The sequence below is a fragment of the Hyperoodon ampullatus genome (genome assembly GCF_949752795.1).
Source record: "Hyperoodon ampullatus genome assembly, chromosome: 1".
In the NCBI taxonomy this organism is placed as follows: domain Eukaryota; kingdom Metazoa; phylum Chordata; class Mammalia; order Artiodactyla; family Ziphiidae; genus Hyperoodon; species Hyperoodon ampullatus.
The window spans coordinates 71,420,984-71,446,512 of record NC_136914.1 but is presented as its reverse complement, the minus strand read 5'-3'; the positions used below and the strand labels follow the sequence as shown (position 1 = coordinate 71,446,512).

At 52.6% G+C, this 25,529-nt stretch overlaps 1 protein-coding gene across 1 annotated transcript; it reads right to left on the bottom strand.

Annotated features, from left to right (window-relative positions):
• Positions 1 to 5,237: 5,237 nt before the first annotated feature.
• On the bottom strand, positions 5,238 to 24,824 carry CDHR1 (cadherin related family member 1; the record flags this gene model as incomplete). Its single annotated transcript, XM_079706571.1, has 17 exons — positions 5,238 to 5,792; positions 6,457 to 6,714; positions 7,368 to 7,596; positions 8,113 to 8,180; positions 8,580 to 8,744; positions 10,360 to 10,512; positions 11,021 to 11,224; positions 13,803 to 13,903; positions 15,172 to 15,250; positions 17,057 to 17,200; positions 18,309 to 18,425; positions 19,775 to 19,861; positions 21,129 to 21,218; positions 22,396 to 22,446; positions 23,239 to 23,384; positions 24,147 to 24,242; positions 24,770 to 24,824. 17 exons carry the CDS (start codon positions 24,822 to 24,824, stop codon positions 5,238 to 5,240), a joined length of 2,598 nt encoding a protein of 865 aa, XP_079562697.1.
• Between the last annotated feature and the right edge of the window lie 705 nt (positions 24,825 to 25,529).

The following is a 25,529-nucleotide window of genomic DNA, read 5'->3' as shown; positions in this document are numbered from 1 at the left end:
AGCAATGTATGAGAGTTCCTGTTGCTCCACAGTCTCATCAGCATTTGGTATTGTCAGTGTTCCAGATTTCGGGCATTCTAAAAGGTGTGTGTTAGTATCTCATTGTTGTTTTAATTTGCATTTCCCTGATGACATATGATGTGGAGCATCTTTTCATTTGCTTATTTACCACTTGTATATCTTCTCTGGTGAGGTTTCTGTTAAGGTTGTTGGGCCATTTTTTAATTGGGTTGTTTGTTTTCTTACTGTTAAGTTTTAAGAGTTATCTGTATATTTTGGTAACAGTCCTTTATTAGATGTGTCTTTTAGAAATATTTTCTCACAGTCTGTGGCTTCTCTTTTCATTCTCTTGACATTGTCTTTTGAAGAGCACAAGTTTTTTTTTTCTTTTTTTTTTTTTTTTTTTTAAACATTTTCTCTTAATAATATGTCTTTTTGTGTGTGTGTGTGTGTGTGGTACGTGGGCCTCTCACTGTTGTGGCCTCTCTCGTTGCGGAGCACAGGCTCCGGAAGCCCAGACTCAGCGGCCATGGCTCACGGGCCCAACCGCTCCGCGGCATGTGGGATCCTCCCAGACCAGGGCTCGAACCAGTGTCCCCTGCATCGGCAGGCGGACGCCCAACCACTGCACCACCAGGGAAGCCCGAGCACAAGTTTTAATTTTAATAAAGTCCAGCTTATCAATTATTTCTTTCATGGATTGTGCCTTCTGTGTTGTATCTAAAGAGGCAATGGACTTCCCTGGTGGTGAAGTGGTTAAGAATCTGCCTGCCAATGCAGGGGACACGGGTTCGATCCCTGGTCCGGGAAGATCCCACATGCTGTGGAGCAACTAAGCCCATGCGCCACAACTACTGCGCCTGCGTTCTAGAGCCCACAAGCCACAACTGCTGAGCCCACGTGTCACAACTACTGAAACCCGTGCACCTAGAGCCCATGCTCTGCAACAAGAGAAGCCACCGCAATGAGAAGACTGTGCACCGCAACGAAGAGTAGCCCCTGCTCACCGCAACTAGAGAAAGCCTGCGTGCAGCAATGACGACCCAACGCAGCCAAAAAAAGTAAAAGTAAAAATAAATAAATAAAAAATTTAAAAAAAGTTATTTAAAAATAAAAAAAATAAAAAGACATCATCAGGGACTTCCCTGGTGGTTCCAATGCAGGGTGTGTGGGTTCGATCCTTGGTCAGGGAGCTAAGATCCCACATGCCTCACAGCCAAAAAACCAAAACAAAAGCAATATTGTAACAAATTCAATAAAAACTTTAAAAATAATAGTCCACGTCAAAAGAAAAAAATTTTTAAAGACATCATCTTACCTAAAGTCATCTAGATTTTCTCCTATGTTATCCTGTAGCACTTTTATAGTTTTATGTTTTACATATAGATCTGTGATCCATTTTGAGTCAATTTTTTGAAGAGTGTAAGCTGTGTCTAGATTCGATTTTTTGCATGTGGATGTCCAGTTGTTCTAGCACCACTTGGTGAAGAAACTATATTTGCCCCATTGTATTGTCTTTGATTCTTTGTCAAAGATCAGTTGACTATATTTATGTGAATCTGTTTCTGGGGTCTATTTTGTTCCATTGATCTCTTTGTTTATTCTTTTGCCAATACTATACTGTCTTGATTACTACAGCTTTATAATAAGTCTTGAAGTCAGGTAGTGTCAGTCCCCCAACTTTGTTCTTCTCCTTCAATATTGTGTTGGCTATTCTGGGTCTTTTGCCTCTCTATATAAACTTTAGAATTAGTTTGTTGATATCCACAAAATAACTTGTTGGAATGTTCATTGGGATTGCACTGACTCCACAGAGCAAGTTGGGAAGAACTCACATCTTGACAATATTTGGTCTTCCTAACCATAAACATGGATATCTCTCCATTCATTTCATTCTTTTTTGATTTTACTTAGAGTTTTGTAGTTGTCTTCATATAGATTTTGTACATATTTTGTTAGATTTACACCTAGGTTGAATTTTTTGGATGCTAATGTAAATGATACTGTGTTTTTAATTTCAAATTCCACTTGTTCATTGTTGGTATGTGGAAAAGTAATTGACTTTTGTATAACAACCTTGTATTTTACAACCTTGCTATATTCACTTATTAGTTCCAGGAGTTTTTTCTCACACTTTCAAGATCATGTCATCTGGAAACAAAGATAGTTTTATTTCTTCCTTCCCAATCTGTATATCTTTTATTCTCTTTTCTTGCTTTATTGTATTAGCTGGAACTTCCGGTATGATGTCGAAAATGAGTGGTGTGAGGGGACATCTTTTACCTGATCTTAAAAAGTTTCAAATTTCTCTATTTTGATAAATAGTCTTCCTGAACTGTTTTTACATTTTCTCTCATGGGGGAATCCTGGGACAAATCCCCAAATCACATCTGAGATCTTTGACATGACCTTGTAATGCTGTTTCCTTCACATGGAAACAGATGAGGTATGCCAACCAAAGTCACTGCCTCTTTTCCTTTAATGAAGGAAAATTAGTGCCATTCCAGGGAATTCCTGAGCACGATGTTATTTCATATAATTAGAAAGGCTGAGCTCAACCACAGGAAAAAAGCACACACTGTTCTACAGACTTCTTGGAGTCACATCTGTTGGTTGTCCATCTATCCTTGGGGCCCAGGAGTGGTAGAGCCCAGCCAATCTGTTACCCCTGCTTCCCAGCTCTTTACCTTGAGGTCTGTCATTGTGCCTGTCCTAGTGTGACTGGGCAGGCAGTCCCTTGGCCCACACTGTTCCCTAATGCAGTGGCACTTGGCCTGGCCTCACTCCCACTGTCCAGAGGGTCTCCTCCAGTGCCACCACATTTGCTAGTCCCTTGGTGTTAGCCATATCTTCCTCCTCTTTCTCAGTATAGCTTGTGCTGGCAACTAGGCACTTTTCCCATGCTTCCCAGTACAAGAGTTGCTCACATGCCCAGTTTCCAAGATTGCCTCTGCTTTGGTTCAAGTTCCTGGGCTTGTCCTGGAGCCCCCATTCCCCACCACCTGGGCCTTGATACTGGCCTGAGCTTCCAGCCCAGGGGCCTTCATGTCCCAGAGACAGCACTGCTTCCTGGGCTTTCATGCCTATACCAGGCCTCCCAATTCCTGCCCTCGCCGGGCTGGGCTGGGAGATAATTAATTTTAGCTCCAGATCCCATTCCTCCCCAAGCAGCCCTGCTGAGGCTTGTCCTGCTCATCCAGGCTCTGATAAGCCACACTCAGGTAGACAAGCCCCACAAGCGTGTTGCTGTTACAGATGTATGCGTGGCAATTTGGACAAAATTTTGCAGCCCCCCCAGTCGGATCTGGGGGTTGGGGGATTGATCCACCAAAGGAGCCAGGCAGGCTGAGCTTGGCTGTCAGGACAATTGGTCTCTACAAGTCAGCTAACATTGATGCTAAGCAGGCAGCCAGAGGTCAGCTTGGCTTTTGCTTAACAGATTTTATTTACCATTTACAAAAGAGGTTGACTGCGTGCAAGTTGTAAGGATGCTGCATTGCCTATGGAGGGCAAACATGATCCAGCACAGCCCTGTCCTGAAACCTGTACCTGTTTGTTCAGTCTGGGCTCCTGGCTTGTTAGAGACCAACCCTTAATACAGCTTGGGTTGTGGACTGCAGAAACCCTGGCAAGGAGCCTGCACACCAGCACATCTGAGTAACACCTTCAAACACCAACTCAAAAATCAAGAAAACCACATGTGCATGTAATCTGTTTAAATAAAATCACGGACATATTCTAGAGAGGTTATTAGCGAGTGGAGTGAAATGCAAAGAATTGTTCCGTTTCTCTCTCTGGGCACACATTTAGACTTCCTCTTGGCAGATTTCCTTAAAGTCAGACAGAACTTCTTTGCATTAATAGAGGCCTGCGTGTTGTCTCTGCTGGAGGCCGTGGTCACAAGCTGATGAGGTGCGCCCCAGCTAGAGAAACATGCTGAGGGGCCGGGAGCCCTCAAACCAGGTCCCTGCCGCCAAACTGCTATGTGGCCTCTGGCAATCACTCCTCTAGGGAACTCATTTTCGTCATCTTGGCAAAACAGAGCCTTGGCTGGATGTGCTGACCAGCTCTGGTTTTCTCTGACAATGGCTGTCCTGGGCTGCATGGGGGATGTAGTTGGGGGGGTGGGGTGGGGAGGGAGGAGACATGGAAGGGAAGCTATGCCAACACCCAGCTCGGGCTGCGGTGGATCAGTGGCAGTGCCCTCACCCAGCACAGTGCCTCCTGGGGTGCTTGGAAGAATAGCTGAGGGGCTCCCAATACTTTGTGGAAGAGCTGCACCCCAGAGAACTGGGCTGTGGAAAAATACTTTACATTTGTGCTGCTTTGCACTTGGTTAAAGCCCCTGTCGCTACTACTTGTTCTGATCCTCTCCCCAGACCCATGAATGAGGGAGACTCACTTTCTACATTTTCCAGATGAGAGAGGATGAGCAGGAAGTTTAAACAGCTTTCCCAAGGTTACAGCATGTGAGCAGAAGAGCTGGATAAAAATGGAAGTCTCCCCAGATCTCAGCCCTGCACTGTCTCTTTAAGGACTTCTAGTGGGACAGCTCCTAAGGGGACTTGATGTTTTTCCGGATATCTCTAGGGCTGCCGGCATGGCTCCAGCTATTTCTGGGACCAGGGAAAGCCCATGTGGGCATAGCAGGGGCCCACAGTCTCTGCCCAGACACCATCCTCCACCTTCCAATGGCTTTTAGGCCCAGGGCCACAGTCAGCGTGAGTTTTCCGTGCATCCTTGCCCTCCCCTGCTGCATTTGGTCTCCTATAGCCTGCGAGGTTCGCTGACCCTCAACCTTAGTCAGCACTGAACCTCCTTTTTCTGCCCCTGCTCTTCGCTGAAGACTTCAGGATCCAGGTTCTAGTCGACCTTGTCACATGTGGCCAGGGCCCTGCTCCTGGACTGAGAAAGCTGGGGCCCCAGCAGGACCCAAGAGACACTGTGAGTTCTGGGGTTGGTGAGTAGAAGACATAGATCTGGCTCCTCGTCGACTCCCAGCCTCTGCAGAACAGGGAGCATTGAAGCTGTGCCGGGGATCTGGGTGACGGGAAGGTATTTGCCAATTGCATCCATAACCAGAGAAATAAATTCCTTGCCCAAGGCACTGTCCAGAGCCCTGGATATGGGGGTTACACCATTGTACAAAATAGGGGTGACCCTAAGGGGCACAGCTGGGGAGTATGGCCCAAGCAGCTGGGCAATCGGGTTAGGAGAGAGGGACCACAGGACACGTTCTAGAAGTAAGCCTTGTTATGCACATTCTTCTCAAACTTTTGCCTGAGCTCAGAGACCAGAGCTGACTGGACGGGTCTTCCCGTAGCCTTGTGCTTTGCCAAGGCCTTGGGTTTTGGTGATGGATGGGGTTGCTGAGGGGCGAGTGAGCCAGAGACTGTAGGCACCATCCAGTGGGCTGGTCCCGTGCTGGGTGCCATGCTGGGTGGTGGAGGGGGGGCGGGGGCTTTGGGGGGCGGTGCACTTCCCAGGCTGTTGTTGTTGCAGTTCTCATTGGGAGGATCCTCTCTGAGCACAAACTTGTCAGCGGCCTCGGTCCTTCTGAACTTGAGCCACTCGATGCGGGCGGTGCGGGGTGCAGGGCTGGGCCGCTTGCGGAGCACACGCCGCACGGGCAGGACCTTGTTGGACTTCTTGTTGCGCCAGAAGGTGGCGGTGGAGATGAGGACGGTTATGGCCACAATAATGGTCATGATGCCAGCCAGCACACCCACGGCCTTCATGGGGTTGTCTTTGGTCTGCATCAGGAAGGCAGCCATGGGGTTTCGGGACAGCATCTGGAAGAAAGATGCATTCGGCTGCTCCTGCCTCATCCCCAGAGGACAGAGCAGGGGCCGTAAGCTCCCTTAAGCTTGATGGTTTTTAAGCTTTCTGGGGTCAGGCGTCCCTTGGAGAATCTGATGAGCACTATGGGCTTCATTGCAGAAAAAAATGCACACAGAGAAAACACAATGCATGCACCTCTGCAGAAAAATGCACACAGAGAGAGCATGATGCAAGCACCTCTTCTGGATGAGGAACTCCTACATTAGCTGCTACTGCTTTCCTTTGATTGGGGGGGAGTGTGTGTCACGTTTGCCCAAGTGCATTAGGAACCTCTTAAGTGATGACTTCCTGCCAGACCCTGAGCTGAGAACTACACATAATGATTTTACTTCTGCCTTTCAACACCCATGTGAAGGAGGCATCATTAGTCCCATTTTACAGAAAGGGAGTGGAGGCTTAGCAAAGTCCAAAGTCACACCATTACAAAGTGTTAAAACTAGGATTTCGACCTGATTTCAAAGCCTGTGTGTTTGATGGCACAGGTGGTCTTCGAGAGCATCGGGTGGGTGTCTTTGGAGGAAGGTGGTCTTTCTGCCTCTGGCCATGTTGCAGCGAGGCCTGAGCTGGCCCTCTGGCCCTCCCCCCCCACCCCCCAGATCAGGGCTCCGTACCCACCTCAGTGTCTACGATGTCAATCTTGAGTAAGGCCGTGGTGCTGAAGGATGGGGAGCCGCGGTCCTTGGCCTGCACCTCTAGCGACCACGTGTGGTCCCCGCTGGGTGTGATGTTGTGCAGGGCATCCAGGGAGCGGATGGAGTTCTTGAGCCGAATCTCCCCGGTGTGTGTATCGATGTCGAACACGTTGGCTGGCTCTGCGTGGGTGATGGAATAGTCCACCAGGTTGTTGGGCTCCTCTGCATCCTGGTCTGTGGCCTGTGCACAGAGAGGGACAGACAGAGCTGGGCTTCGAGGGTGATACTTGTGTACCCTGGCTAAAACAACATGTCATATAGAGCTGGCTGGGCTGAAGGGAAATGGTCCTAATCCTATGTGAGTGAATGGAGCTGGGAGAGGAATTGAATGAGCCAGGGTGGGTCTGTGCTTGGCTCTCTCTGTGTGTTGTAGCAATTCATTCTCAGAACAAGTCTAGGCAGTCCGTATTGTCAAAAAGCAAAAGCCTGGAGGCTGAGTGACTTGTCTAAGGATGGAGAGGTAGAAGGAGGGGAGCTGGGATCCAGAGTCAAGTCTGTTGGGTTCCGGGGTTCATGCTTTTTCTGTATCAGGAAGGCAGTGCAGCGGGGAAAGCAGTGCTGTGAAGGCAGGCAGACCAGCTGTGTGAACTCAGGCAAACCAAACATGCAACCTGCCTGAGTCTTAATTTTTTTTATGTGTAAATTGGCAAAAATATCTTCTTTCTCAGAGGTTACTTCCGGGTTGAGGTGGGGATGAGGGTATATAAAGTACCTTAAAAACCCTTGCTTATTTCAGGAATCCAATATACTTTAAAAGAAATTCTTATGCTACAGTGCCGCTTGCAGTTGCAGGAACAAGACTTTTAGGAGAGCTCAGCTACCTTCGAAGCCCACCTCAATTTTCACTGGGGTCCCCAGCACCATTGTCTTCTCCTGGATGCTCTTTCCAAACTGGGGGTAGTGGTCATTGACATCCAGCAGCGTGATGAACACCTCGGCTAGGCTGTACCTGCCCTCCATGTCCTCCGCCTTCACATAGAAGTTGTACCTGGCAGTGTCCTCGGCGTCCAGGCTGGCCCAGGGCTGGGTGTAGATGATCCCAGAGGATGGGTGGATCAGGAAGCTGTCGGGCACAGAGAGCGCAGGCAAGGGTGTGCACAAGCACACTCACGTACACGCGTGTACACTCACAGAGGTGCATATGTGCCTGCAGTAAGGAGCCACCTACAGGAAGGGGCGGTAATGCACCAGGCAGCTTCCCCAAGGCATCCCGCAGGACCACCCACCTACTTAGCAGTCTATCAATGTAGAACTTAACCCGAGTCACAGCCCTTCCCTCTCCTCCCACGACCTGCCCCTTCCTAGCCCAGCACTGCTTGCCTGGCCCCCAAGGCCGTGAGCCCCAGCTCCAGGCCATAATGATGTCCCTTCTTCTCTCAGAGTCACCTCACTTGGTGGGTCCCCACACCTCTACCTCAGGCTCTCTACAGCTCCCCTCCATTCCTTGCCCCCAGGCTCGCCTCCCGACCCAGGTCCTGTTCTCCCCAGGTTCCTCCTGCCTTTAGCACAGATCCTTCTCCACCCTCAGCCTCCCAAATCCCTTGCCTGAGGTCCTGTCCAGGATTCTGGATCTACTCACAGGTCTGCCCCGGATCCATAGATGGAGTATTTGACTTCACCCCAGGGACCTGTGTCTGGATCGACGGCCTGGAAGAGAGAAAGCGCCCAGTGGCCCCTGCCCCTTTGCCAGGGCATGTTGGCAGCTCTTGTTTTCAATGGCAAAACAAGGATTTGGGGGGTTTGCCCAGCTGGGGAGAAACTGATCTGGAGGCATGCTCTGGAGCCCTAGTTTCGCCCCAGGAGATCTCAAGTATTGGAGGAACCAGATCTGGAAGGCCTTACATTTCTCATTATATGTCCTTATTATAGTCCTGTGAGGTGCTGTTATTCCCACTGTATAGAAGAAACTGAGGCTCAGAGAGGGCAGGTAGCTTGTCTAAGAACACAGCCAGTGAGTGTGGGCTTCGCGATTCAAACTGGAGCCCCAGTTTGTCTGACTTCACAAGGCCCCCTTCACCCCCAGTCCCTGGGTCAGCCCCAACCCACTGTGACAGCCAACACGTTGGAGCCCCCTGGGGCATTCTCAGGGATCCTGGCAATGTAGTAGTGGGAGGTGAACTTGGGGACATTGTCATTGGTGTCCAGGAGCTGGATCACGATGTCCGCTGTGGAGCTGAACTTCTCTGGGGTGTTCACTTCGATGGCCAGGAGCTGGGGAAGGAAGGAAAAGGAGGACTTGTCTGGGTGGCAGGCGCTCTGCAGAGAGCCTGCTATGTCCCGTCTCAGTATCATCCCTGCCTTGTCTCCCGTTTTCTCAGCTGCCAGCCAGCTATGCCTGCCCCCACCTGCAGGGGGCACCTCTAAGGCACACATCATTTCCCTCCCCACTGACCACAATGCCCGTTTCCTTATGGTTGCCATTTGCATCGGGACCAATTTCTTTTGCTCCATTGATTTGCATATTCCTTTTTTTTAAGCTTCCATTTAAAAACTATTTTGCTTCATAATATACTTTAATATCTGTTAGAGCAAGTTCCTGCCTCATATTCTATTTTCCTGAATTTCCCGACTATTCAGGTTTATTTCTCCAGATAAAAACCAGTATAATTGTATCAAGCCCCCTCCCTCCTCCCCTAAGGACATTCTGGTTAAGCCTTAATTGAGGTGGTGTGATTCTTTATTAACTGATGAGAGTTTGCATTTTTAAACAGGGTGTGTCTTTATATTTCTTGCCTTCTTTTTGTCCTTTTGTTAAATTTGTGCATTTTTTTGGTCATTTAGATGCTGCATATTTCTTGTTATGGTAATTCCTAGAAATTTTATCTATTAGTTGTTACTGTAAAAGTGATCTCTTCTTCCATTATTCTCATTGCTATTTTTTGTACATAGGAAAACTATTAGGTTTTGTGTATCAACTTTACAATCAATCATGTTAGCAACTTTGCTGTGTCTAACAGTTTTTCGATCATTTCTTTTAGATTTTTCTAAGCAAACAATCACATCATCTAAAATAATGATGATAATAATAATGATAATTTTTATCTCTTCCTTTCTAATGTTTGTACCTTTTGTTTCCTTTCTTTATCCAAGAAGAATGTCATTCTAGGAATAGTGTTAAAGAATAGTGGTGAGAGCAGTTATCCACGTTTTGTTCCTGACTTCATAGAATGCTTTTAGAATTTCACTTTTATCAATTGACTGACTGATTGAAGTATAGTTGATTTACAATGTTGTGTAGAATTTCACTTTTAAGCATGATGCTAGCTATTGGTGTCTGTGCATTTATAATCATAAATAATTAAAGCAATTTAAAAAATATCAACAAAGTATTTTTCCTTTTTATCAATATAAATTATATATTTATGTATAATATGCATTATTTATTTATGTTTATCATTTAAAATAATTACAAGTACAAAGGAGTATATTTTTCATCTTCTGCTAAAGTTTTTAACAGAATAGATGACATATGTCAAATGTGTATGAGAAAACATCTATCCTGAGGATCAAATAGTTTTCTTCTCTCAATCTATTCACATGGCACATTGTATTGGTAGTTTTTCTTTGGACCCCCCTCCGTGCGTTCCTGGGGATAGTCGTAGTTTAGAAGCAGGAGCTCAGTGAGGCTGTGTGCAGTAGGAGAAGGTTCTTGTGTCATGATTCTTCTTCTCCCTTTCCACCTGCTCCTCAAATCAGCAGGAGGGGCAGAGAAACTGAGAGGAAAGGAGTAGGGCCAGGAGGGGCAGAGTGTGACAAGGGACCCCTTAGGAATGAATCTAGGTGCTGCTGTGAGCCCCCATTCAGGGTAGTGCAAAGCATCACCTACCTTGAAGGTTAACACTTTGAACTTTTCAAAGTCAATGGTGGCTGAGTTCTCTACAATGATCGTGACTTGGGCTTCATTCAGGACCGTCTGGGGGACCACTCGGAAGATGCCCCCAGGTCCCACCAGCTGCAGGTTGAATTTGGCATTGGCTCCCTGGGCAACAGTTTGGAGAAAGGAAACAGGGAAGATGAATGAGAATAGAAACTCATTAGATAGTCGCGCTATGCAAGGAGCCTTCACGTGCCCTTGACCCCGGGAGGTGAGTATTATTACTTCTTTCTATAGGGGAGGTGATCAAGAATCAGAAAAGTTGAACAGACTATGAAGACTAAGCAAGGAAACAAGCACAGAAAGCCTAGCCCTGAGCTGGACACAGGAGGCAACAGGCCACATCTGCAATGTCTGGAGGGTCAGACTCAGAGGTGCTTTCATTTGACTGGCTTTTTCTTTTTAATTGATTGTGAATATATTTAGGCCAAGCAGCTAGTCTTTGATTATCTACCCTCTCTCCTCTCTCTCTTGGTTACCCACTCTTGCATCATTCATTTTGTGACTCTCCAGGCCCCTGTGACATCAACAGGAAAGGCTCATGCAGGCTCAGCTTTGGGACTTGGTCCCATGTGGTTTGCAGGAAGACAGAGTGGAGGGCAGGACCACATACCTGGTCTGAGTCATTGACAGTGATCTTGAGGCCCCGCAGGATCTCCCCCTGGGGCGGGTGCTCATACATGGACAGCTCAAATCTGTTCTGCGGTCCGCTCTCTCCATAGAATGTCGGTGGATGGTTGTTGAGGTCCACGATCCGGATGGTGACAGGAGCCATGGCCTGGGCAGCTGGGGTCCCTGCAGAACTGACCTCAGTCACCTGGGGTGGGGACAGGTGGCTATGGCTGTGTGGCAGGCTGATTCCAAGATGGTCCCAATGATCCCTGCCTCCTGGTATTCATGCCCTTATGTAATCTCCTATTTTTCAGTGTGGCCTGGCCTAGTGACCTGCTTTAAACTGATAGAATATGGCAGAGGTGATGAGATATCACTTAGTGATTAGATTAGGTCCTAACTTCTATCTTCTAGCAGACTCTTTAACTGGCTTGGATGAAGCAAACAGCTGTGTTGAAGAGGCCTGTGTTCTTGGGAACTAATGGTGATGTCTAGCCAACAGCCAGCAAGGAACAGAGGTTCTTAGTCTGACAGCCCACGAGGTACTAAATCCTGCCAATAACCGCGTGAGCTTGGAAGCTAATCCTTCTCCAGTTGGGCCTTCAGATGAGAACCCAGTCCTGGCTGAAAATTTGTTGGCAGCTACGTGAGAGACCTTGAAACTGAGGACCCAGCTAAGCTGACCCTGTACTCCTGACTCACAAAAGCTGCAAGATATAAATGTGTGTTGTCTTAAGACACTAAGTTTGTGGTAATATGTTACAACAGTCATAGGAAACTAGTATAGTGCTATTATTAGTCCTGTTTTACAGATGAGGCAAGAGGAGTGAGGCAGTCACCTGGGCTCACACAGCTGGACTAGGAAGAAGGTAGATGTGTCTGATTCCTTAGGCAGTGCTCTCTCCACCTCACCACACTGCCCTCTCCTTGCAGCCAGACGTGGGTTCAAACCCTAGCTTTACCATGTTCTGCACTTGTGTCCACTTGTCCAGGGGGAGGCTGCAGGGAGGGGAGGTGTGGCGATGCAGCAGTGGATGACTAATACAGGCTGCAAAGCCAGGGCCAAGAGTCCACAGAACCTCAGGAACGGGTGGCAAATACCATATGAGGCCCTGCAAGGGCTTCCTTCCGCTCTCCTATAAGCATGTCTGGTCTTACCTATCCTCAAATGACCCTCCCTGGCCTCTACTCTATCACACACTAGCTGCTTCCTAACTCTTCTTTGGTAGGGGCTTATGCCCTCTGCCCCCTTTCCTCCTATTCAGTGCTCAGCCTGTCCCCAACTCAGATACTTCACACTGACTTCCAGGCTGCAGGTGGCACTGCCTGTTCCCCCTCCCCCTCCCGAGTGTGCCATCCCCTTGGCTAAACTGGCTCCACTTTGCAGGTTGGACTTGACCTCTGGTCTCTCCTTCCCTGGCACCTCCCTCTTCCTCACTCTTATCCTGGGGTGCTCCCGCAGTGGCCTTCTGAGCCGGTGGCTCCTCTCTCCCCCCAGCCCTCCTCTGGGTGGCCTCATGCCCTCCCCTCCATTCACAGCTACCTGTATGTTGATGCTGTCTGCCCTGAAGTCCAAACCTGTACCCTCAAGTTTGGATGTTTCAACTTGAATGTCCCCAAGGCACCAGAATGCCTCATGCCCATCCTACTCAACTTGCCTTCTCACCTGTGTTCCTGATGGCACGGTACCACCCTAGATGCATCCCTCCCTTTCCTTTCCCCCACCCCTCACAGCCCCGTTCTGTGGAGTCTGTCTCCTTCACAGTTTGCCGTTTGTCCATTTTCACTGTTCCGCCTCCGCTCATCCCCACGGCCCCTCGGCATCTGGGCTGATGGCTTTGCTTCTCTACCTCTCATCCACTTCCCTCCAAACCCAAGCTGGGACCAGTGCTCTCAAACGCCAGGCTGAGACTGGTGCCAGAATCACCTGGGAGCTCAAAACATGCAGAATCCTGGGTTTCCCCCAGACACACTAAATACCCATCCTCAGGAGTGTGTCCTGGAAATCGTTTTTTTCCCAAGCTCTCTGATTTTGGGAATCCCACTGGTCTAGTGAGCAGTCAGAGTGAGCTTTTAACAAGACTCTAATTCTGCTCAAACCTTTCCATGGCTCTTCCCTGCTCTTCGGCAGGACTAGCTATGTAGTTAGCAGGCCCAGTGAAAAATGAAAATAGGGGGCCCCTTGTTAAAAAATTGCTAAGAATTTCAAGACAGCAAGAGCAGAGCATTAAGCCCAGCATGGGACCCTTCTAACTGTGGTTCCTGTGTCATCTCACAGGTTGCATGGCTGCAAAGCTGGTCCTGTTGCAGGGAAAACCCATGCCTCGTATTCAAGGCCTTTGCTCCTCCGGCACCACCTGGGCTTCAACCGTTTCTCCTTTACGTGCTGCCTGTGGACTCTTGGCTCCGGTCCCACCTGACCCCTCACTGTGCCCCTGCTACATCATGTGCTCTCACCTCCGGCCTCGGCTCATTGGGCTTTCCTAGCTTTGCAAGGCCTCCGCCTGCCCCACCCTAACCAGTGCTCCCCAACACCACTCTCCACTTGCTGGGTCCGACCCATGTTCATGGCATCGCTGCTTCCATCCTTCCTTCTCCTGCCTCATCACAGCTCCCCTCGCCAGGTACTACCTATTGTAGGTGCTCCTTGAAGCAACATCTAGATCCTTCCTCCCTAGATCCTGTGAGCCCTGGGGGGTAAGGGGGCAGTCCAGGTCTCATCACCTTTGGAACCTTCCAGGGCCGAAGGGTGGGGAACGCCAAGCTCGTTGGGGGGGGGGTACCTGTACATGCAGTTCATACACATCTCTCCGGAGCTGGGCAGGGCTCTGGGTGATGGAGATAGCTCCAGACGTCTCATTAATTTCAAAGGCTCCATCACTGCCTGTCACAGAGGAGAGATGTGCCCTGCAGTTCTGAACAAGGCCACACGGTGGCGTAGGGTGCCATACGTTCCTCAGACGTTATCTCATTCAAGTCTCCCCTATTATCATCTGTGTCTTGCCAATGAGGGAACTGAGTCTCAGAGGGGCTAAGTAACTTATCTAAGGTTACACAGGGAGTGCAGAACTGGGACTCAAACTCACTACTTTCTGGCTCCCAGGTGCTCTAGTATTTTGCTTCGTGTGTGTGTGTATGTGTGTTAGAAAGAGAAAGGAGAAATAAAGAGGTATAGAGGAAGGGAGATGGCGGGTGGAGAGAAGGAGAGAAAAATGGAGGGAAGAAAGAAAAAGACTGGAGGAGGAGTAGAGGGAGATGCAAGAAGGCAGGAGAGGAGATGGTGTGGTGTGGGCACTCGGTAGGTGTTTGAAGGATTGCAGTGGTGGAGGGGAGGGAAGGCAGTCAGAGGTCTGCATGCCTGGGCAGACCTGCCTGTGTGTGAAAGTGGGCACATCTGCACGTGTGTGAGCTGCTGGAAGGGGAGCGTGTACCAGGCATGTCAGACCCAGGGACAGGGTCAGAGGAGGTGATGGTGTCTGAGTGAGAGCATAGAGATGTGTGCATGTCTGGGACCAGATACGAGGTGTGGTGGTCCCCTGGAGGGGACCAGCTACTGAGGGCTGAAGAGCCCTCCCCAGGGCTGGCTTCTCCTGCTCAGTTGCTGCCCAGCTGTGGAAAGAGCCGGCAGACTTAGGTTCAAACCCAATGGGAACTTGGGATAATTTAGCTTCTCTGAGCCTCAGTTTTCTCACCATGTACAGGGCTAGTACTAGGGACATGCAAAATCATCATTGCATTTAATTCACTGCATTCAACTCTATGCTCTAGGCCAAAACATTTAAAAGAATGAGAAAAACACATGGCAAGTTAAAGAGTATAAGAAATTTTGCCACCCCTTCCCATTAACGAGGTATGTCCAGGAGCGTGTGGGAACATGAATTGGCACCACCTGTGCCGCTCTCACTATCCACCGCCCCCCCCAGCCCCTCCCTGCCCAATGCGTCTCTCCCTGTTGCTGGACATAATGAGAAGCAGGGACCAGAGCAGACGCCCAAGGAGACGTGCCGCCTCCTGCAGGGACCCAGCCACTTTTCTCCATGCATCTTGTGCTTCTGGCCTATAGATGAGGAAACTGGGACCCGGAGAGGTTGGATCTCACTCTGGTTACCCAGCGAGTTGTAGCTGCAGCCCAGCAGTGAGCCCCAGACTCACCGTTCACGAGGCTGTAGAGAACACGGTTGGGTTTGCCGCGATCTCCATCCATGGCGACGACCGTCAGGACCTCTGAGCCCTTGGGGGGAACAGGAACAGCTGCCTGAGGCCGATGGGGGATGCTGGGGCTTTCCCTTCCCCCACACGCTGCCCCACAGTGGGGAGGTGAGGGGAGGTGCCGCCCCACTCAAGAGCCAGGTCTCTGCGTGACCCTATCCCCGCTCTACGGGGAGCTCGTGGCCCCCTGGACTTCCAGGGCTGGAGGGAGAGCCTGAGGCCCGCTGCTTGCCCCCCACATGGCTTGGCATGTGGGATGCCCCCCTGGGCACACAGGCCTCCTGCATGGGCCACATACTCACACCTCTTACACTGCCTCTTTCCCCACACACCACCCTCAGGCCTTGCCTCTACTGCCCACCCTCCAGCCTCACCCCTGTTGCCTCACCCACCTTTGGCCTTCAGAGGTGCCTGAAAGGAGAGGTGGGATAGGGCCCAGGCAGAGGGGGTCCAATGCAAAGTCCAGGAACTAGGATTTTATCCTGTGGCCCTGGGGGGGCCGTTCGAAGGTTTTGGGAAGTTGCCCGACCTGATAAGCCCTGCTCGATCCTGCCCTGCCGCCCCGTCCTGGTCTCCCTACTCAGGCCCGTCTCCCCGGAGGCCTATCCATCCTCATGGCAGCTTCCTGACTGTCCTCTCCCCCCGTCCCGGCACCTCCTTCCCCCTTAGCTCCTCAGCAGGACCGTCTGGGCCTCGCCCTGCTCTGACCTGCGGCCCCCATGGGAGCAGCCCGGCCTCTCTCTCTCTCCCTCACTCTGTGCCCTTCTGCACCACTCGGCTGCCAGCATCTGAAAAGGCGAGGTTTTAGCTTGGGCGCAGCACGTGAGTGGTGCTCAGTAAGTGTTTTCATTGTTGTATAAAGTTGGGAATAATCAGAATCCGGGGAAGTGAGAATTGAGAATGCAATTCCATTCCACGGAGAGTTCTTGAGCCGTGGCCATGGGAGGTGTGGCTGGGGGGGGGCATATAAACACATGGGCTCACCCCAAGGAGGGGCGTGCCCGTGGAGGGGCGTGCCGGGCGTAGGAGCAGACATCAACCAAAGATGTCGGCGAAAGCAGTGCCTGGGCTGAGCCGAGAGGGGCAGGAGGCGTTAGGCCCATGGGCACGTGTCCGGCAGAAGGAAAGGGTGCAGTGGCGAGAGAGCTGGGCTGAGTAGAGGATGGTGCGGGCTCCCGGGTGGAGGGGAGGCCGGCCCCTGGATGCCAGGCCCGGGACTGGAACCTGAGAGGTCAAAACACAAAACACGGGGGTGGCGGGGGGGCGGGCAGGAAGGAGGGCCGGAAACTGCGCTGAAGTGGGAGGAAGGTGAGGCCAGCCTTCCAGCTGGGCCCGCGTGTGATGTCCGACAAGGGTTGTGGTGATTCGGCAGCAAACTGTGGGAGAACTACCGGTTTGGGGGGCCCCAGGCTACAGGCTTGGAGGGAGGGAAGCGAAAGGCACCTCACCTCCTGTACGAGGTGGAGGAAAAGGCCACCTAAACCAAATCATCAGCTCTCTTCCCAGCCTCTCTTCTCAGCCCTTTTGAAGGGCTGACATGTGCAGCTGGGCTGGCGTAAGCTTGAGTGAGTGAAGAAACGCCTGGCATAGCCTGGTCACCCGGTAGGTGCTCCACACACGAGCCGCTGCTTCTTCCCGGGCCTACTTCCCCATGCAAAACGACCTGTTTGTGGCCTGAGTGAGGGGTCCAGAGCCGGCCTCCACGTGAGCTGAGGCGCGCGAGCCCGGGTCGAGCCCAGCCATCCAGCAGGGGGATCCTCGGGCAGCGCAGAGGACAGGGCAGGAGGTGTCCGGAGGTGACACTGGGTTGAGGGGCGCAGCCACCCACCGGAAGGGTGTCCTCGTACACATAGCCGTAGTAGGGCGTGTCCACGAAGACAGGGGCCATGTCCTGCACGTCCTCCACATTGACTGTGACCGTGGTGGTGGCCGAGAGCACCACGCTGGCCCCTCGCAGCCTCCCTCCGCCATCCTGGGGAAGGGTCGGAGAGGGAAGAGAGGTTGGGCTCTGGAGTTGAGCAGACTCCCACGGAATCCGGCTCCTGTCACTTACTGGCTGCCCTCCCTGATTTCTGTTTGCTTCTGTGTCACCTGGAGATAATTTTGCCCTCATACGGGTGATAGGAAAATTAAATGAGATGATGCAAGAAAGTCTTCAATCAGCGCCTGGTATGCAGTAGGCGCTCACAGGCATTCCTTTGGAAAGAGGGTTAGGTTTCTTTCTCTCCAGGGAAATCCTGTCTGATCAGTAGCAGAGGAGGAGGGTCAGAGCCAAATCCCCTCTCCCAGCCAGGAGCCAAGCCTCACACACTCCTGAGGACCTGCTAAGAGCATGATGTGGACCCGCGCCTGAGCGTATATAATGGAGCTGTGCGCCCACCAAGCCAGCCATCATGGAGTGGCTGGCAGGCAGGGCTGGCACGAGCCTCCTGGTGCAGACTGAGGGGGATGCCCTGTAGCCAATATGTGACCAGCAGGGGTCTTTCTGGAAAAGAAAATGGGGGGCTTAGAGGGACGGCTGGGGTTTCCTGCCCTCGGGAAAGAGCAGCCGCTTTGGCTGAGCACCTGCTGAGTTGCAGATCCCATGTCACAAGCTTTAGAAGTATGAGGAATTTAGTTAAGTCTTGGGGTGGGCAGATGAGAAAACTGAGGCTCAGAGAGGGTAACCGGTCACACACAGAGGAAGAGGAGGGTGAGCAAGCCTGGAGAAACAGAGAAACAGAGGTGCCCAGAGGCCACGTTGTGTGGATGTGAGGGCCATGAGTCTCCAGGCACGGCCACCTGGGCCTACAGAGGAGAGCCAGGCCTGTCAGTCCTGAGGTGGCATATGCCCTCTCCCAGGAGGGAATATGCCCTCTCTGGCTCAGAAACACCAGCCTCCCTGGAGAATATGTCCATGTCTGGGCAGGCTCCATGAAATAGAGATTCCGAGCAGCTGCACCCCCCATCCCCTCCTCCATCGTATCTTCTGCCCCGAACTGCCCCCCAATTGTAGAACCTAGCTGCTCCAATCCAAGGGCAGCTTCCCCTGACAGAGGCTGAGGAGAGTCCAGATGCTGCCTTTCCTCCCTCTCTATTACCTTGGCAACCACAGCAATGAAGTGGGCCTGGGCCTTCTCGTAGTCCAGGGTGGCCCCAGCCTGGAGGCGCAGGACACCACTGTGGCCGTCCACGGAAAACTTGGTGGAGTGTGGATTCTGTAAGAGCGAGGGGCAGGCTGGGCCTTGGGGAGGGACCCAGGTGGCCCCAGGATCACCTGCTCTGCTTCCTGAAAGGGGGTCTTCACCGTCCTTCCTACATCACACGAACTCTGGTCTCAGGGCTGAGGTGCCCACTTCAGGGCACTCAGTCTTCCCGGCCCCCAGGGCCCCGCTTCCTAGGGCTCTGGGCTTCCCCTCCCTCTCCCTCAGTCCAACAAAGACGTTCCCTTCCAGCAGGGCCTCAGCTCTTTTCTCGGCTCAGCTAGAAAACAACGGGGCCCAGCTCTGGGCTAAGCTCTGGCCTGGAGTGTCCAGCAGGCAGAAATGTCAGCAGAGTGCTCTAACCTAGAGGAGGTGACCAGCCTAGAGGAGGTGAGGGCTGAAAGCCATAGTGACAGAGCCTTCAGGATCTTCCATCCCCTCCATTAAGTGACTGTGGGTCAGTCAGCAGCATCTGGGTAGGGGGTTGGGGCGGTCAGGTGGGGACAGGAGACAATTCTCCATCTGAAGAGGGGTCACTGTGTGTCAGGAGGTGTTGTTGGAGCTTGACACGTATTTAATCCTCACAGCTAGCCAATGAGGATGTGCTTTCAACTTGCCCATTTTACGCATGAGGAAACTGAGCTGGGAAAGTCATACAATGATTGAAGCCCCATGCATGGGAAGTGGTGGAATCTTTCCAGAACCCATGGAGCCCAGGGGCTTTCTCCAGAACCTGTGTCTCTAGCCACTGAGCTATACTGCCTTGAAAATGGTGAGAGCAAGTGATTAACTGTGGAGAGCAGAGAAGATGCTACGGAAACAGCAGCCATGGGAAGGAGGCCAGTGGGTTCCGGAGGAGTCCAGGGAGAGGCAGGAGGTGTGGGGAGGGGTCTCCGCCTTCGACAGGGTGGGATGGATGGACAAGGGCAGGGTGGAGGTGGCACAGCTCTGCTCATTCTGAGAGTTGCCCCTTCTGCCTTTTTTACTATTGACAATTCTAGGCTCAGAAAAGTTTCTTTTACTTTGTGTGCGTGCAAAGTGCCCAGGCCATCTTCTGGGGGAGGGGTTGGTGGGGGAAGAGCTGAGGGTCCTGAGATCTGGGGAGAGGGAGGCAGGTCAGCTCAGAGGGAGCCAGGATGGGCCAGTCAGGGGAAGATGGCTTCCTCTCAGGCCAGTCTTAGGTCCCCACCTATTCATCCCACGCCTGCATTTACTGAGACCTCTTTGTGTGGGATGCACCATCTCTGACAATCTTTGGGAATAGCTGAGGCACTGACCTAAGGGCTTTAGTGATGGAGATGGGGGCTGTCCAGGTGTCCCCGCTAGCCCAGGCCTCTGGTTATTTCCTGTGTGTCCCACCTTACCTTCAGGAAGTAGGTGACACTCCCACCAGAACCTGTGTCCCTGTCCACTGCACGGACCTTGGCGATACTGCTCCCGGCAGGTGTGTCCTGAGGGGTCACAGCCACAGAAGGTCAGTCCCAGGGGCAGTGACAGATGCTCGGGGAACTGGGGTCTGGGGGCACGGAAAGGTGGAGTCAGGGAAGTGAGGGGTGAAAAAGAGGTGAAAGGTGGTGATTGACCCAGGGAGCATCCAATAGGAGGAGGGGCCTTGATGGAGGAGACGCACTGGAGCCAGAGTGGGGTCAGGAAAGGGCAGAGGAAAGGAGGAACAAACAGACATCCTCCCCCTGAGAACAGCTCCAAATAGACAAAGCCTTTAAATATGAAATGACTGTAAACAGTTAACAAACACAGACATATTCAGTATCACCAGGGATCACACACGTGCAGTTTAGAGCCAGTGCAAATATCTTTCTCCTACTGAATTAGCAGACATTTAAAACTCCCAGAATTGCCAGTGTCGGCCAGGAACCAGGAGACAAACCCTTTCTCACATCCTAGGGGAAAGGCAAACAGGTGCCATTCTGGAAGATCAATTTGGCAACACCTCACAGGCACCCATGCTTTGACCCAGCAATTTCAAATCATTCCAATTAGAGAAAGGAACTTTTATGCTCAGAGTTTGTTGTTTGATGTTTCTTATGACGGCAAAAATTGAAAGTATCTTTAATATCCAAACATAAAGGAACAGTTCAGTAAATGCTGGAATATGCACTCAAGGAAAGCTATTAAAATCTTAGTTACCACAACTTTACAATTACTGAGGAAAATTCTTATGTTATAAATTCAGTGAAAAATCGAAGACAGAAAACATATGTTTAGTATAGTCACAACTATGTAAAACAAAGAGAAAGCAAGAACCTATGATCATGAAAATGATGAGGAGGAAATACCCCCAAATTTAACAATGTTGTCTCAAGCTGGAGAGATTAAGGGTGGTTTCTGAAACTCTTTTTTTCCCCTACTTTTCTGTATAATTCACATTTTCACAATAAGAGTATATTGTAGGGAATTCCCTGATGGTCCAGTGGTTAGGACTCGGCGTTTTCACTGCAGGGGGCGAGGGTGCCCCCCCAAAAGAAAGTGCATTATAATTCTAATGGAAAATGGTCAATGAACATTCCTTTGGAATAAAAATGTGAGGGGCTGGCAACAGAGGTGGCGGGAGGACACAGAGGGGAGGAGTCTCCAGAGGGTAGTGAGTGACGGAGAGGGCTCTTCACTCCAATGCCCAGTCCCCTTGGCCAGGTCACAGGGCAGCCCAGAGGCCTGGGGCAGGAGTGCATCGACCCTGCCTGGTGGCCCCTTGCTCACCTCGGGAACCTGGACAATGTAGGGCTCCTGGATGAACCTGGGTGCCTCGTCATTGGCATCAGTCACCAGGATAGTGACTTTTTCCGCCACCTGAGAAGGGGCAAAGGGGACAGGTGTTGGAGCATTGAGACCTTCTGGGTGATAAAGGGACAATGGCCTCTAACACCCTAGGTGTATGTCTCTGCCCCCTCCTTCCCCCTCCCTTCCCCTCCCTCCGTCCTTCCTTCCCTCTTTGATTCATTCATGCAGCACATACTGTTAAGGAACTACTCAGTGCCAAGCACTGTGTTCCATGCTGGAGACAGAAGACACAGTCTGATGGTGTGAATTTTGCAGGGTGGAGTGGTGGGCAAAGAGCAACATATGAAAGAACAGTCGTGATATCATTCGGGGCCACAACCACAACAGGCTGGGCGCTGAGGGCTGGGGCCTGCACCACATGACTCTGAGGGCACCGTGCGCCCCAGCCTAGGCAAAGGCACCAGTTTAGGTGGCTACATCCAGAGGCCCAGAGGAGAGGCATCTGACCCAGCCTGCGGTGGATGACAGCAGGGAGGCCTCACAGAGGTGTGAGAAGTAAGGTCTGCAGCACTTTGTCAGGTGAGAGGGAAAGAGGAGGAAGGTGTGTCAGGAAGAAGCAGCAACACGGGCAAAGGCAGAGTGAAGCACATACGTGGGTTCAGAGCGCATAAGCAGATTTAGGGCTACACGGCTGGTAGGGTGAATGTGGGAGAGAAGGCGGGTGAGTCTGGTGGTGCTCTGAATGGCAGTCTGAAGCTTGGATTCCACCCTGAGGGCAGTGGGGGCCAGCTGCTAGCGCTTTCTGAGCTGGGATCTGTGGCCAGGTCTGTGCTGCACAGTGATGGCTCCAGATGTGGATTGAGGTCAGGGAGCCTTGGAGGGAGGGGAGCCCCCAGGATTATCCGGGAAGCAGTGATGAGGGCTGGGCGAAAAAGTGGCAGCCGTGGGGAAGGAGGGGAGGAAGGAGGGGTCGGGTGCCCAGGTGTTCAGCTTGGGTGATGGGGCGGAGCCAAGAGCCAGGTGGGAGGAGACGGATGGGCAAGCGGGTTTGAGGAGATACTGCTTGAGGAATGTGGGTGTGCTCCGTCAGAAGTGCAGCTGACAGGTCTTGCTTTCTTCCCTCTCTCTCCCTTCCTTCCCCTCTCTCCTATGAGCATGTTGGGGCAGATCTTGCTGGACCTCAGCTTGGGTTTCCTGGTAGCCCTGCCCTGCGTGCTGCCAGGGGCTGGCTGGAGTGTGTACTCACCAGATTCAGGCTGTCGGAAATGCTGATAATGGCTTCAATCTCATCCTCCCTCTGTGAAGCACAAGGACAAAGTGTCCAGGAGTCTGAGGCGCCATAGGGACCCCTGGAGGCTGGGGGCATCAGAGGAGGCCTGGGCATTTCAAGGGAGCCCTGGAGCAGGGCCGAGTGGCTGAAAGCTGCCTCTGGCCATGCTTGAGACCTTATTTTGGGGCTGGCCCATCAGGGGTTCTCATAAACCCAGAGGGTTGAGGTGCCAACAGAAAATGCACCCCTGTTAGAATGAGGAGAGATGCTAACTAGTGTGCTGGAGGACCCAGGAAGAGGTTTTTAATCCATTAAAAATTTTTCCTTTTTTTGCCCCTTATCTCTCCCTCGACTCTCCATATTCTACAGTTCCTCAGAGGTCCAGGTCTGTGGTGTCTCAAGCTCTCCCCTTGACATGGTGGGTGTCGAGGTCCCCAGGTCCCGTAGGGTGACAGGGAGGGGAGAACAGTTGCACCTCCTCTGCTGTGTCCCCACAGCTGTCTCTGGGACCCACCTTTTCCTTTCTCTGCACTGGTGGAGTCTGCCATTGGATCAGAGCTGGCAGCACCCCATGGCTGAGGTCCAGGTACCTGGTCCACCAGCCTGGTGTGGGATCTCACAAGGGAAACATAGCCCATGCCCTGTCACCCGCAGGTTCAGAGGGCACAGAGGGGAGGAGTTTTACCAAACTCAGACCCGCTTTCTAAACCAGTCTTTCCAGCCCTGATCTACATCCAAGGATGCTCTCTAGGGCACCTTCCCTCCCACAGAGGTCTGTCTGCATGCCTGGCAGGCAACGTTCCTCGCAGGCCCCCATACCTCTCTGTCCAGCTCTTCAATCAGGGTTATGTTTCCAAAATTGGGGTCAACCGAAAAGACACTTCTAGTGCCGGGGTCAAATCTGATGTGGTAGGAGACGGGGTCTCCCTCGGGGTCTGTTCCATTCAGGGTGTACACATGAGAGCCTGGAAAGAGACAGTTGAGCACTCACTGCTGGCCCCATCCCAGCTGGCTGCTTCCTACTCTTTTTCTTTATTCTTCACGACTATCAGTTAGCTGTTAGTATCTGCCACTTTACAGATTTTAATCTAGAATACAGGTTACAGAGGGCTTCAGGGCTGCTGGGTCTAACTCTAGGGTCTCTGCCTGGAAATGACTCCTGTCCCAGGAACCAAGACTGGGGATGGGGGATGAGGGAAAAGGGAGGAGCCTTAAGGTGGAGGGGTGACCCACGTGCAGCACTGTTCCCCATGCTTGGATTATTCAGGGAATTCTGAGCAGGTGCTTCCTTTACACTGCAGTGGTCCTTTTGCTCAGGGTTCCCAGACCAGGTGATGGAGAGGAAGTGTGAACCTCCCTCCTTCTCCTGCTCCTCTCCCTGCAGATGCCACTGAGTTCATTGTTCTGGGGCCATTTTAAAGCCTAGAGCCCTGGGGCTCTGGCACGTTAGTACTTTGCTCAAGGTCACGCAGTGGGTAAAGGCCCCAGCGCTGAGGACTGCCGCCTGCCCCTGGGGCCGGCCCTGTCTCTGGGCTCAGCGGCTGGGTCTCCAGGACTGGCCCAGCTTAGGTGTCCACGGCCGCCGTGCCCTCCTTTCCTGCAACTGCCCTGGGGAATTCAGAGAGCAAACAGATGTCCCGGGAGTCACGGGTTCGGTCTCTATGTCCAGGGGAACGTGGGCCGCCCCTCCGGGAGACCTATGCGGGGCAGACGCCAGGCGTACTCACCCACAGGAGTGTCCTCCGGGAGGCTGAAGAGGGCCATGTTTCCGTTGGTGCTGCCCACCCCGTTGTCGAAAAAGTAGGGGGCGAAGTTGGCCTGGGCTAGGAAGAGAACAACAGAACAGAGGACACCTGGGCACGCGCTGGGACAGCTCCGCATCGGCGTGGTCGCGCGTCTGGCCCACCCGCGGGCAGGTGAGAGCTCCCCTCCCAGAGCCCAGCGCGCCCACCGGCGCCCTCGGCCACCTCCTCCCGTGGGCTCCGGCTGGGCTCGGCTTGTCAGGGACACGCACCATCTGGGCGTTTGGAACTCAGGCAGCGGCCAGTCTCAGCCCCATCAATGGGCAGACTAGGAAACCTCGCCCAGAGAGGGGCAGTGCCCTGGCCAAGGTCACACGGGGAGTGGGAACACCCTCCCACAGCCCTCGGGGCAGCTGCCAGACCTCCGACTGTGCTTCTGAAGAAGCGGAGAGCAGCGAGAATCCCCCCTCCCCAGTCCCTGTCCCCGTCCCCCATCCCGAGCCCCACTCTGGAAGTGAACGGTCCAGAACTGTCCCTGGGTCCACCCGGCTGGCGCCGGCACCCACCCCTCGTCCCTACCGGGGCCCGCGGGGCCTGCGGCCACTCACCCAGGCGGAGGAACAGCAGCCCCAGGGCCAGGACGGCCCGCAGGCCGCGCCCCATGTCTCCGCGGGCGGGTCTTGTTGCTCCCCGCAGCCGAGGCCGGGCGCCGGAGCACGGAGCATGCCCTGGGCCCGCGATGAGTGCAGAGCCGGCGGGTGGGGTGGGGGGGCGGCGGCGGGAGGAGGGCGTGGGCGGGAGCGCTGAATGGTGCGGAGGGCGCTAAGCGGATGACACGGATCGGATCGGCGCCGCTGGAGCGCTCCCGCCCTCAGCGATACGAGACCAATTAGTGGGTGCAGAGCTGAGGGGACCCGCTCCCAGCAGCGGGCGGTGTTGGGGGGCGGGAGGGCATTCCTCTGTGCTACCGCGACCTCTGCCCCCAGGTCTGGAGCGCAGGAGCCAAGGAGACCCCAGGGCCGCAGGGCACTGGAAAACTGGGACTTTTTCCAGGTCTGCAAATCCTGGTAGGGCTGGGCTCCACTGGAGTTTTCCCTTCTTATGAACTTCCTCTGTGACTGTCAGGGAGTTTGCCACTCTCTTTGAGCCTGACTGTAAAACAGCGGCAGGGAAAGGGCCCAACCTCAGCGCAGAAGGATCCCTCCCACTAGTCTCTAGGAGAAATGAAGGCGGGGCAGAAAGGGGGTGGGTGGGCTTTGGGAAGGGCGTGGCCTTAAAAATCCAAATCGATTCCAGGCATGTGTCCCTGAAGGCTTTGGGGGTGAGATTTGCGGTTGGGAAAGGGGCAGATGGTGAGGGATTATCAGG